This window comes from Gymnoscopelus microlampas (assembly GCF_963454915.1).
Source record: "Gymnoscopelus microlampas genome assembly, chromosome: 14".
NCBI classification, from domain to species: Eukaryota; Metazoa; Chordata; class Actinopteri; order Myctophiformes; family Myctophidae; genus Gymnoscopelus; species Gymnoscopelus microlampas.
In genome coordinates, this window is record NC_139951.1 from 829,413 (window position 1) to 842,246 (window position 12,834).

At 42.1% G+C, this 12,834-nt stretch overlaps 1 protein-coding gene across 1 annotated transcript in view; it reads left to right on the forward strand.

Annotated features, from left to right (window-relative positions):
* The window catches only part of LOC311059595 (transient receptor potential cation channel subfamily M member 5-like), a gene marked incomplete at its 3' end in the record, with an annotated part of 35,558 nt that overhangs the window by 12,633 nt on the left and 10,091 nt on the right, over positions 1-12,834 (forward strand). Inside the window, exons 9-14 of the mRNA XM_084077599.1 lie at positions 1,732-1,863; positions 2,368-2,497; positions 3,704-3,846; positions 9,639-9,887; positions 10,383-10,504; positions 12,058-12,190. Of these exons, the coding sequence (XP_083933725.1) occupies positions 1,732-1,863; positions 2,368-2,497; positions 3,704-3,846; positions 9,639-9,887; positions 10,383-10,504; positions 12,058-12,190 (909 nt within the window). The remainder of the gene's footprint in view (positions 1-1,731; positions 1,864-2,367; positions 2,498-3,703; positions 3,847-9,638; positions 9,888-10,382; positions 10,505-12,057; positions 12,191-12,834) is intronic.

A 12,834-nucleotide genomic window follows, 5' to 3' on the forward strand; every position in this document is an offset into this window, starting at 1 on the left:
ACCAACTCAAAGGAACCAAAAGCTAACAGTGTTTCCTGTGAGGAGAGAGAGACATAATGACCTTGACCAGCCTGCTTAAATACTCCAGAGGATGATTGGAGTCAGGTGTGCCTCTTCCTCTATGGGCCACACCCCTGCAGGCTGTTCCCTCCTCCTACACATGAACAGTCCTCTATAGGCCACACCCCTGCAGGCTGGTTCCCTCCTCCTATGAACAGTCCCATAGAAAACTAGATACCTCATTGGCCTCTGCAGTTTGTTGGAGCGACCTGCTTCGTATGGTGGCCGCCATACGCGCTGTGATTGGCCAGTGCCCGTTCCCCCCCGGAAATGGGGGGAACGGGCACTGCGCCAATCACAGCGCGTCTTTTCCAGGACTTGTCAGAATCTAGTTGTCCCGCAACACCTGCCTCTGATTGGCCTACTGAACGCCCCCTTCTGTGACGCACGCGGAAATTTCCAGCTGCCCGCCCAGAAGCGGAAGCGTGTCCGCCATACAGACGCTTCAGAGCCAGAGGAGGCGTCAACCTTTATATGTCTATGAACAGTCCTCTATCGGCCACACCCCTCCAGGCTGGTTCCCTCCTCCTACACATGAACAGTCCTCTATAGGCCACACCCCTGCAGGCTGGTCCCCTCCTCCTACACATGAACAGTCCTCTATAGGCCACACCCCTGCAGGCTGGTCCCCTCCTCCTGCACATGAACAGTCCTCTATAGGCCACACCCCTGCAGGCTGGTCCCCTCCTCCTGCACATGAACAGTCCTCTATAGGCCACACCCCTGCAGGCTGGTCCCCTCCTCCTACACATGAACAGTCCTCTATAGGCCACACCCCTGCTGGTCCCCTCCTCCTACACATGAACAGTCCTCTATAGGCCACACCCCTGCAGGCTGGTCCCCTCCTCCTGCACATGAACAGTCCTCTGTAGGCCACACCCCTGCAGGCTGGTCCCCTCCTCCTGCACATGTACAGTCCTCTATAGGCCACACCCCTGCAGGCTGGTCCCCTCCTCCTACACATGAACAGTCCTCTATAGGCCACACACCTGCAGGCTGGTCCCCTCCTCCTACACATGAACAGAGACCAATACAATCATACCAAAACAACACCACATACAATCAATGGGATGGGTTATCACATGTGTGAGGTGGGTGGGTCCTTGGGTACCTTCAGGCTGCTCAGTGACATCATAGAAGGCAGGCTTGTTTCCCTGCCCCCCTCCCTGGTTTTTGGGTGATTGGGTGATTTGAAGGAAGTTATGCAAATGATCTGTACTACGGAGAGACACACTGTATTGTTGACTGCCTAAATTATTGTTCATAGAAGTCTAAGTGCAAGCTCATAGTAGTTTCCATTGTCTAAATAGAGCCTACTATCTATGCTTTTCAAGTACATTTGCATCTCTCAAATCTTAAATGACAAATTACATTCACAATTTTCAGTTTTCTCAGATAATAATTCAGTAGAAGCAAAATGAACACTAACATGAATGTTTTTTATTCTCTAGGTCTTGATTTAAGGACTAACGCTATATCAAACTCTGTAAGAATGTATTTGAATACAACCCTAATATAACCCTAATTTAAAACAATCCCAGATTGGGCCTGGCATCTGGCATTTAGTTTTAAATTACAAAAGGACTGTTAGGGGTTGTTATGGTTGACTTTAATGGTTTAAAGCATATCTCTCATTTCCTCTTCATAGTTCTATTCTTCTCTCCATCTCAGAGTGCCAAAGAGCTGCTGAAAGAAGAACGTTCATACAGGAACAAGCGCTGTGAATCCCCCTGGTTTCATCTCTTTATCTGGGCTGTCCTACAGAACAACAGTGACATGGCTGTCTTCTTCTGGGAGAAGCAGGTAAAACACCTGATGCTCACAGAAGGCTGAAGGATTTTCTTATTTACATGTACATTTATATGGTGTGTAGCGTGTCTGTAACCAGCCCTCTGTCCCTCTGTCCATCTGTCTGTATCTGTCCCTCTGTCTGTATCTGTCCCTCTGTCTCTCTGTCCATCTGTCTGTATCTGTCCCTCTGTCTCTCTGTCCATCTGTCTGTATCTGTCCCTCTGTCTCTCTGTCCATCTGTCTGTATCTGTCCCTGTGTCTCTCTGTCCATCTGTCTGTATCTGTCCCTATGTCCCTCTGTCTCTCTGTCCATCTGTCTGTATCTGTCCCTCTGTCTCTCCGTCCATCTGTCTGTATCTGTCCCTCTGTCTCTCTGTCCATCTGTCTGTATCTGTCCCTCTGTCCCTCTGTCCATCTGTCTATATCTGTCCCTCTGTCCATCTGTCTGTATCTGTCCCTCTGTCCCTCTGTCCATCTGTCTGTATCTGTCCATCTGTCTCTCTGTCCGTCTCCCAGGCAGAGCACTCAGTGCTGAATGCTCTGAGTGCTTGTAAGATGCTTACAGAGATGTCAAAGATGGAACATGGGACAACGACCAAACTTTCCATGAAAGAGCTGGCAGAGAAGTTTGAGAACCTGGCACATGGTGAGACCTTGAATATATCATCAAACTGAAGTTTCTAAGTTGTTCTTAACACATCGGGTGCCAGCATTCTTTCATAACAACTTACCGTGGGTGCCAGCATCTCCCCATTGACTGCGCTTTGCTGTTTAAAGCTTTAGACTCCGCGACGAGCAAATCCACGTAAAAAAAAGCATCCATTCATGTTGAGCGATGACCCTGGCTACATCCTGGATCGATAACATTTCACTCGCAAGTTACAACGGGGACGGATCGCGCACCGCGTTTTCCACACCGGAAACAGATTCGGAGATATAGGCATTTTAAAGAAGGAAATAGACAGGAAGCGGATGGAAGCCATGTTTTTGTTTCCGGTGATCTATCTGGCCCTTCCTTCTCAGAATCACAATGGGTACTCCCAGAGCTGCTCTAGCCCCGCCCGTGTGGAGAAAAACGAAAAAAAACAAAAAGACTGAAAACGGTTCAGACCGTGAACGGCACCAGAGCGCTACTATGTGAAAACACGGTTCAGACCGTGATCGGCACCCGATGTGTTAAGAACAAATTTAACCCCTTGTTTGGGCCAAATCTGGAATGAACGTGATTTGTGGAGCTCCCTCTGGTGTTGTGATTGTGGATGTCTTTGACATACTTTGTGAAGTAGTTTGACAGGTACATCGGTGTCTTTGTGGTTGTTACGCCCCGGGTAAGGCGTAACAAAAAAGTGGACTCCCTCCTTCCAAGTCAAACAGCCAGACCACACAGGTTTAGAATCCCAAGAATTAAGGATTTATTTCATAATTTAAGATAAAAGTCATTGTACACATTCATAAAAGCCTCACTACAAAACAGAGGACAAACTAATAACACAAAAATCCTCACCCACCCCTACACACACAGATCTTTAACCCATGAACATTATAACAACAACACAGAACGCTGGTGCCAGCCATGCTTTATAGATGAGCCCATCATCACAGGAGCCAATCACCAGCCTGGCTCCACCTATTAGTTACTCAGTCACCTGAGTCACCATGTGTATATGTGTGTGTGTGTGTGTGTGTGTGTGTGTGTGTGTGTGTGTGTGTGTGTGTGTGTGTGTGTGTGTGTGTGTGTGTGTGTGTGTGTGTGTATATATATATATATATACACACACACACATTACATGATGCTTTTATAAAAAAAAAAAAAATCATAATATTTTATTGTGTGTGGTATTTTTCATCTCAGGTGTGTTGGGTTCATGTTGCCAGAGCAATGAGAAGAAGTCCTTCAAGTTGCTCAACACAGAGTCTCCAGTCTGGGGAACAAACTGCTTCCAGATGGCCATATCTGCTGAATCACTCCTCTTCTTCAACCATGATGGATTAGAGGTTGGTCCATCTCTTACGGGAGCGTATCTATGTTCCCCAGGCTCTGTGTTCCCCACTTCCCTGCAAAAAAGTTATATGTTCCCCACTTACCCAAAAAAAGTTATATGTTCCCCGTTTACCAAAAAAAGAGTTCTATGTTCAAAAGGTTCTATGCTCCCCGTTAACAAAAAAGGTTCTATGTTTCCTGCTCAACAAACAAAAGGTTATGTTCCCCGTTGACCCTAAAAAAAGTTTCTAGGTTCCCCGTTTACACAACACACACACACAACAGAACATGATGGGGAGAAAATACTATCAGAAAGTTACGCTAAGGGGCCCCGCCACCCTTGGTTCCCCCGGCAGCCATCTTAGTGGTATAGATCACCTCTAGGCAGAGAGCCTGCCTTTTTCTACTGACTGACTGTTAGCCGCTCCCTCCCGACTCCTCCTGACTCCTCCTAACTCCTACTGACTCCTAACTCCTAGTGACTCCTCCTGACTCTCCCTGACTCCTACTGACTCCTCCTGACTCCTTCTGACTCGTCCTGACTCCTACTAACTCCTCCTGACTCCTCCTGACTCCTCCTAACTCCTACTGACTCCTCCTGACTCCTCCTAACTCCTAGTGACTCCTCCTGACTCCTCCTGACTCCTACGGACTCCTCCTAACTCCTACTGACTCCTACTCTAAGTCAGGAGGAGTAGAGACTGCCATCTTAGCCCTATTATATCGTTTCCAGAAGGTTTTCTTTCTTTCGTGCAGGAACTTTGTTCAGAAAATCCACTGTGATAACGCTGTGATAATGTGATCTCTAGTGTGGTTATAATGTGGTTATCTACCAATGTCGATAAAGAAAATAATAATTATTGCAGCTAAAATAAAGATAAACAATGTGAAAGTCATTTTTAAACACTAGAGGTTCGGGCCGATCCAACCAATAAGTCATATACTGTTGGGGCTTTGTCAGAGTACCTGTTGTACCCCTCTGTCTGTGTCCCTGCCCTATATGGAGATATATGTATCTGTCAGTCCATGTCCCTTTTATGCCCATATATGGAGATCCCTGATGTCATCAGTATATGCCCATATATTCTAAGAGACCTGCAGGATTGCTGGCTGAAACGCCGGCGAGACACGCTCAAATGTAGACGTAGCCCAAAGATAGAGATACCATTTGATTCTAGACAACTTCAGGTTTCCACTGGGACCAACCTCGTCATGCTACCTTGTCGGTAAGGGGGCTAAATACCTAATGATTCAAAGTTAGACAACATTTAGTCGAGGGAAAAACGGCCATCACTATTTTCCAAATGGTCCCCTGAGCTGTCACCTTGATATAAGTTAATTGAAATGGGTTACCTGTATACCTACAAGCCTCCCCTGTACATAAATGCCACATTTATGCCAATCTCATGCAGTTATGGACAAGAATCATGCAGTTTATTGAATGCAGTACAAATATGTAATTTCCGCCTATTGTAAAAAGGAGACCACTTTACTGTATATATAACTGTATGAGACCACTGTACTGTATCTATAGCTGTATGAGACCACTGTACTGCACCTATAGCTGCATGCGACCACTGTACTGTATCTATAGCTGCATGAGACCACTGTACTGTATCTATAGCTGTATGAGACCACTGTCTGCATCTAGAGACCACGGTACTGTATCTAGAGACCGCGGTACTGTATCTAGACCACTGTCTGCATCTAGAGACCACGGTACTGTATCTAGAGACCGCGGTACTGTATCTAGACCACTGTACTGCATCTCTTGCTATATGAGACCACTGCATCTATAACTTCATGAGATCATGTACTGCATCTTGATCACTGTACTGCATCTATAGATCACTCTACTGCATCTATATACCACTGTATTGTATATATAGACCACTGCACTGTATCTATAGCTGTATGAGACCACTGTACTACATCTATAGACTACCTACTGTATCTATAGAATGCTGTACTGTATCTATAGCCCACTCTATTGCATCTGTAGACCACTCTAGTGCACCTGTAGACCACTCTAGTGCCTCTCTAGCCAACTCTAGTGCACCTGTAGACCACTCTATTGCATCTGTAGACCACTCTAATGCATCTGTAGACCACTCTAGTGCACCTGTAGACCACTCTATTGCACCTGTAGACCACTCTAGTGCACCTGTAGACCACTCTAGTGCACCTGTAGACCACTCTAGTGCACCTGTAGACCACTCTAGTGCATCTATAGACCACTCTAGTGCATCTGTAGACCACTCTAGTGCACCTGCAGACCACTCTTTTGCATCTGTAGACCACTGTAGTGCCTCTCTAGCCCACTCTAGTGCATCTATAGACCACTGGCGTGATCTGTAGACCACTCTAGTGCATCTGTAGACCACTCTAGTGCATCTGTAGACCACTCTAGTGCACCTGTAGACCACTCTTTTGCATCTGTAGACCACTGCATTGCCTCTCTAGCCCACTCTAGTGCCTCTCTAGCCCACTCTAGTGCATCTATAGACCACTGGCGTGATCTGTAGACCACTCTAGTGCATCTGTAGACCACTGGCGTGATCTGTAGACCACTGTAGTGCATCTGTAGACCACTCTAGTGCATCTGTAGACCACTCTAGTGCATCTGCAGACCACTGTAGTGCATCTGTAGACCACTCTAGTGCATCTGTAGACCACTCTAGTGCATCTGTAGACCACTGGTGTGATCTGTAGACCATTGGTGTGATCTGTAGACCACTCTAGTGCATCTGTAGACCAATGTAGTGCATCTGTGGACCCCCCCATTGAGTTGTGTTGAGTTGAGGTGCAGTATAGTGGTCTATAGATACAGTACAGTGGTCAATGTATGTGGTCTATAGATGGAGTACAGTAATCTGTATATGCAGTACAGCGGTTTAGATTCAGTATGGTGGTATATAGATGCAGACAGGGGCCTCATGCAGCTATAGGTGCAGTACAGTGGTCTCTAGAAGCAGTACAGTGGTCTCATGCAGCTATAGGTGCAGTACAGTGATCTCATACAGCTATAGATACAGTACAGTGGTCTCATACAGCTATAGATACAGTAAAGTGGTCTCCTTTTTACAATAGGTGGAAATTACATATTTGTACTGCATGCAATAAACTGCATGATTCTTGCCCAAAACTGCATGAGATTGGCATAAATGTGGCATTTATGCACTGGGGAGGCTTGTAGGTATACAGGTAACCCATTTCAATTCACTTATATCGAGGTGACAGCTCAGGGGACCATTTGGAAAATAGTGATGGCCGTTTTTCCCTCAACGAAATGTTGTCTAACTTTGAATCATTAGGTATTTAGCCCCCTTACCGACAAGGTAGCATGACGAGGTTGGTCCCAGTGGAAACCTGAGATTGTCTAGAATCAAATGGTATCTCTATCTTTGGGCTACGACTAAATTTGAACGTGCCACAGTCTCCAAAAGACAGTCTCGCCGGCGTTTCAGCCAGCAATCCTTGCAGGTCTCATAGGGGTAATAAAACATTGAAAAAAACTACACTTTGGACCACTTTTTTTCTTGGGATCATCAAAATCCCTATATTAGAGGTCCTATGGATGCCAAAAATCAAAACTAGAAAAATAAATCACACCCTGTGTGAAGGTAGCGGCGCCTTTGATACATTTTGTCATCGATATGTGTTTATAATGTGTTTATAGCCACGTGTCACGTGAAGCTTGACCAATCACTTTGTTGACGCACCTGACCAATCAGAACGTTGACGTACGCACACGGACAAAGTCAGGTATAGAGCAGGATCCGCTCTAGCGCCGCTAAAAATAAGAGGGTGCGTGTGGACCCCTCCTAGGGCCTCTACTAGATATCCAAAGTACTCTACGGCGGGCACCGCACTCCCGCAGCTAGTTGATTATTAGTTAATGACAGGCCAGAATAGCTAATAATATGTTTGTATTAATGAACAAATGGCAAATAAATTGATAGTTAATTATTAGTTAATATGCGAGTCTTGGATAACTACCTACATTTTATAGAATAGTTAATGAGTAGCTGATGAGTAATTAGCTGTGTAGCTGATGAGTAATTAGCTGTGGAGCACCCGCTAGATATTTTGTTAATAATTTACATGCTCAGGGCTGTCTGAATGTCATTATTATTATTATTATTATCTTTATCTAACCCATAGTTCTTGAATATTTAATTACATGATATACTATATTTAATAAATAACCTTTGTTTTGCAGTTTTCAAATATGTTTTTTCACATAATCAAATGTTTTATGGTCATGATTCACCAGGAGTCTGAATGGCTTGATTCTAGCCTTAAAATACTTGCCATAATGGCAAATTTGAAAATTCTATTGAAAGAAGAGATATGCTTTTTAATCTTCAGGAAAGGAACGCATTGTTTGAGAAAAAAATCAATTTAAAATGTAATAGCGTTTACATTTACTCTACAGGTGTGCTCATTCTATGACGGAATTAAAACTATCAATAAAAGATCATTTGATTTTCAATTTTCAAAAAATGTCCTGCTAAATAGTGGATAATATTAAAATGAATTTTGATAATTAAAATGAAATAAGAGAAATGCTTTTTAATCTTCAGATGAAAGCATTTTTGAGACAAATAAATATATAATGCAATAGCATTTACATTAAATCTTCAGGTGTGCTCATTCTATGACAGATTTAAATGAATACATAAAAGGTCATTTGATTTAACATCTGAAAAAAATGCTCCGCTAAATTATGGACAGTACTAAAATGAAAAGGCTATTTTGAAAATGTAAATTAAATAAGGCTAATGCTTCTTACTCTTAAGCTAATAAATGCATTTTTTGAGACACAAATTAATGTATAATTCAATAGCATTTACATTTCATCTCCAGGTGTGGTCATTCTATGACCGAATGAAAAAGCTAAAGAAAATTACATTGCTTTATCATTTTCAAATCCTACCCTGCACAATAATAGTAGGATTTGAAAATGTCGTTTTCTATAGCTTTTTCATTCGGTCATAGAATGAGTAGTCTCGCGTCACCAGACAACTATTCCACAATCTCTGAATGCTATATAGTCTGGAACTCCACTTCCCGAAAGCTGCTTAACGGAAGCTACTCAGACCGGAAAAACATTCGACCAATCACGACGCGGTGCCCACGGACCTGTAGTCCTAGTGGAAACAGAACTGAGGCGGAAGCATAGGGAGTCATAGGTAGATTCATGTTATTTGTGCGAGGATTGTTTATCATTATATTCATATATGTATCATATATGATACATATATATATTTGTATATATATTCATACATATATCATATTTATATTATTTAACACTTTTTGTTTTGATTCCAGTCGGACTCCTTTGCGCCACTGCACAATGCTAAAACGGAAGTGGGTAGGGGAGGGGCTTCCGCTTTCCCCTTAAGCATTTTTAGAGCTTCCGAGTCCCAGACTGTATGCCGGAAACATTTGTAAATTGTGGGAGGCAACAGTCTGGTGACGCGAGACTATAGAATGAGTGAATACATATCTAGATATCAGTGGTCTCAATCTATTCGTGAGTTATCTGATCTAACCTTAACCCTGATAACGAAAGAGTTCCAAAGTCTTTTCCACTTTACTGAGAAGACATACTGTCCAAATGAGTTCTTGTACATGGGACTGTTTTTACCTGGGAAACTAATTATCCCCTTTAGTTCTGAGAAATGGTTTTGGAATAAACTGTAGCTTATGCAAATCAAATGACATACAGTAGTTAAATTACACTCATCTGGTGTTACATTAACACAGACATGATTAAAAAACTGACCGTTCTGTTTCACAGTCTGTGCTGTCTCAGGTTTGGTGGGGTGGAGGCGACACATGGTGGGAATACCTTCTCAGCCTTCTCTTCCCCTGTGCGGCTCCAGTCTCTGTCTTTGTGTGGAATACAGTGATGTACATCCTCTTCCTCTTCCTGTTTGCCTACATGCTGCTGGTGGACTTTAAGCCACCGCCCCCTAGTGGGCCGTCCATCAGTGAACGCTGGCTGTACTTCTGGGTGTTCACCTTCTTCTGTGAGGAGATCCGACAGGTGAGTGGAGGAGCGTCTTTCTCTCTTATTGCGTTTCCTGTGTTAACACACACTCCCCACTCATCCAATAAATATAGTACAACAGTGGAATGAGGTTTGTATCGTATGTCATTAATATAACAAATAAACAAAACAGAATATAAGAACAAAACCTGCCTTCATTTGTCAAATATTCACCATTATAATGAGAATATAAGTTATTTTTCTGTTGGCAAGTGTGTATGTTTGCATAATGTGGCTACAGAAAATGCAGTTTAACACTGCTTTTTAGGTATTTAATTTGAGCTTATTATGACTATTTTGAAGCTTCATATTTAATTTTATTTGTCCACATTTATGAGGAGGAGGGAGGAAGTAAAATAATAGTAAAAAAAAATGTTACCACAGCTGTAATGTAGGTACATGTGACAAATATTGTCCTCTTACAGCTGATTGTCTATCAACTGTAATCTATCGACTTGATTCAGTTTGAATGATGTGTTTAATTACTTTCAGGCATACTTTGTGGGCTACCAGTACATGACTTTCTGCCAGAAGATGAGGCTTTATTGGAAGGATTTCTGGAACAGGTGTGACCTCATTGCCATCATTCTGTTCATTATTGGTCTCATCTGCAGGTTGGTACAGAATTATTTTCATTATTAGTTACTATAGTACTGGAAGCAGTGTCGGGGGTAACTCGTTACAGTAACGAGTCGGTACTGTAATATATTACCAAATTGCGGTAACGGGTAATATAACGCGTTACCGAAACGCCAATCAGTAATAAATTAGAATTACCATCATAATTAGCCAAGTTACTTGCCGCGTTAGCCATCGTCCCGTTTTGAACCATTATGGGACTCAATTTGTTTCATATTTTAATAAACATCCCCCCCTGTCCATCAACACTGAATTTAACAGTAAGGAACAAAATAAAACACAAGGAGAAGGCCAGTAAGTTTGTCGTAGGACCCAGGTTGGACCTCCAGTGCCATTATGTTCAGTCTGAGCTCTGCTGGCCGCACTGTCAGGATGGAAACGGTAAACGGAAGACTTGCCCCTAAACACTTCACCCCCATTTCATTCGCAGACAAGCTGTTCTTGTATTCTTGTATTTGTTTTACTAAGGATAAGGTTAGGAATATAGTTTTACTGAGATAACGTTTAGGAATAAGGTTAGGTTTAAGCATAGTTTACTGAGTTTACTGGCATACCAGGTGAATACCGCCGGATTTGCCCCAGGGCGACTGTGTTTTGGGGCGAGCATTCTGGTATACATGGTAACCACTGTGCGCCTGGGAATTTAGACCCATGACAGCTTAGTAAGCCTAAGCCTACTATTTTTGAGAAAAACGCGAAGGAAAATAAAAGCTTGGAGATCGAGGCTGTAAGCCTATACTAACTCCAACACATCTCCACGACTGAAGAGAAAACGCACGCTAAAGTTAATGTGTAAACGGCTTAACACATGGTGGTCTGTCTGATCAAACAGCACGCCCAAAACAAGAGCAAACAGTCCCGTAACGTCACGTCACGTCAGAAACACAGAACACCCCAGCAGCAGTGTCACGCGGTGGCTACCCCAAGCATCTCCCGATATGATAGGAACATCTTGTTCTAAATCTGATCAATCTGATCATTTTTGTTGCATATTTAATACTATTTATATTCGTTGCATATTTAATACTAGAGCTAAATAGGTGTCAATGCTTAGCCTACTAGGAATACAGGATAGGTGGGCACTGGGCACAATAGGGACATCTAGGCACCTCGATGTAAAATTGCCTATTTTGTCCAAAATATTTAAAAAAATAATTATGGGATTTATTCACTCTTTTTTTAAGTCAAATAAATAAACATGCATTTAATAAATGAATCAATTGGCCTATATACAGTAGTGCCTAAATGAAGAACAACTATATGAGCATACAATATAATGATTATTTATTGATATTTGTTTAATAAAAGAGTTGGGCATTTTGGTAAAAAGTAACTTAAAAGTAATAAGTCATTTTAATATATTCCGTAACGAAATATATTACGTTAAAATTAAGGTAATAAGTAATCTATTAAAAATATAAAGTAACTTGCCCAACACTGACTGGAAGTAAATAGAGAGTTATGAGAAATACAGAAACCGTGATAATAATCATCAAATCATTGATTAAAATGTGCTCGTGTGCTTCAGGATGTTCGAATGGTCCTTTGAGTTTGGACGATGTGTCCTGTGTATCGACTACATGGTCTTCACAGTCCGTCTCATTCACATCTCTGCTGTTCACAAAGAGATGGGACCAAAAATCATCATTGTTGGCAAGATGGTAAGATATAAGACATGATATTAATGCTGTTTTATTACACGGTTTGTTTGAATGATGGATTGTGATTGGTCAATCACTGAATTCAGCGGTGTGTTATTTTTGAATAATGAATGACCACTGAACTCAATAACAGACCTCTGTCTAATCAAAGATTCAGAACACACTGCTTGATTTTGTGGCATATCCAACATTTAAACAATCACACCATGTCATTGACAGCTAACGCTCAAGAATGTATTTGAAAACATTTGAAGTGAGAAATAGACAAAGCAGTAACCATAAATGTATTCTATTTTAACAACACTACACGTTGTTTTCCGAGGCAACCCGTTGCAATGGACACACTTGGTATAATTTAATGTAATACTCTCATTACAATAAGCAATGAAGTGTTGTTGTTACTTTTGGGTAGGGATGGAGCTCGTTAATTTTTATTGATAATGAGCACCTTATCGAGCCTGCTTATCGAACCGAGCTTTTATCGAGCCCACTATCGATCTTTTTCTATTATTAAGAAAAAAGACGTGAGGCGAAAAATTCTGAACAGAATGGGTATCTTTTTTATTGGCCAGTTGTGACAGTGAGTTTGTGGCTGACCACTATCTAAAATTAAATGAAGATGACAAAAGTAAAAAATATTTTTG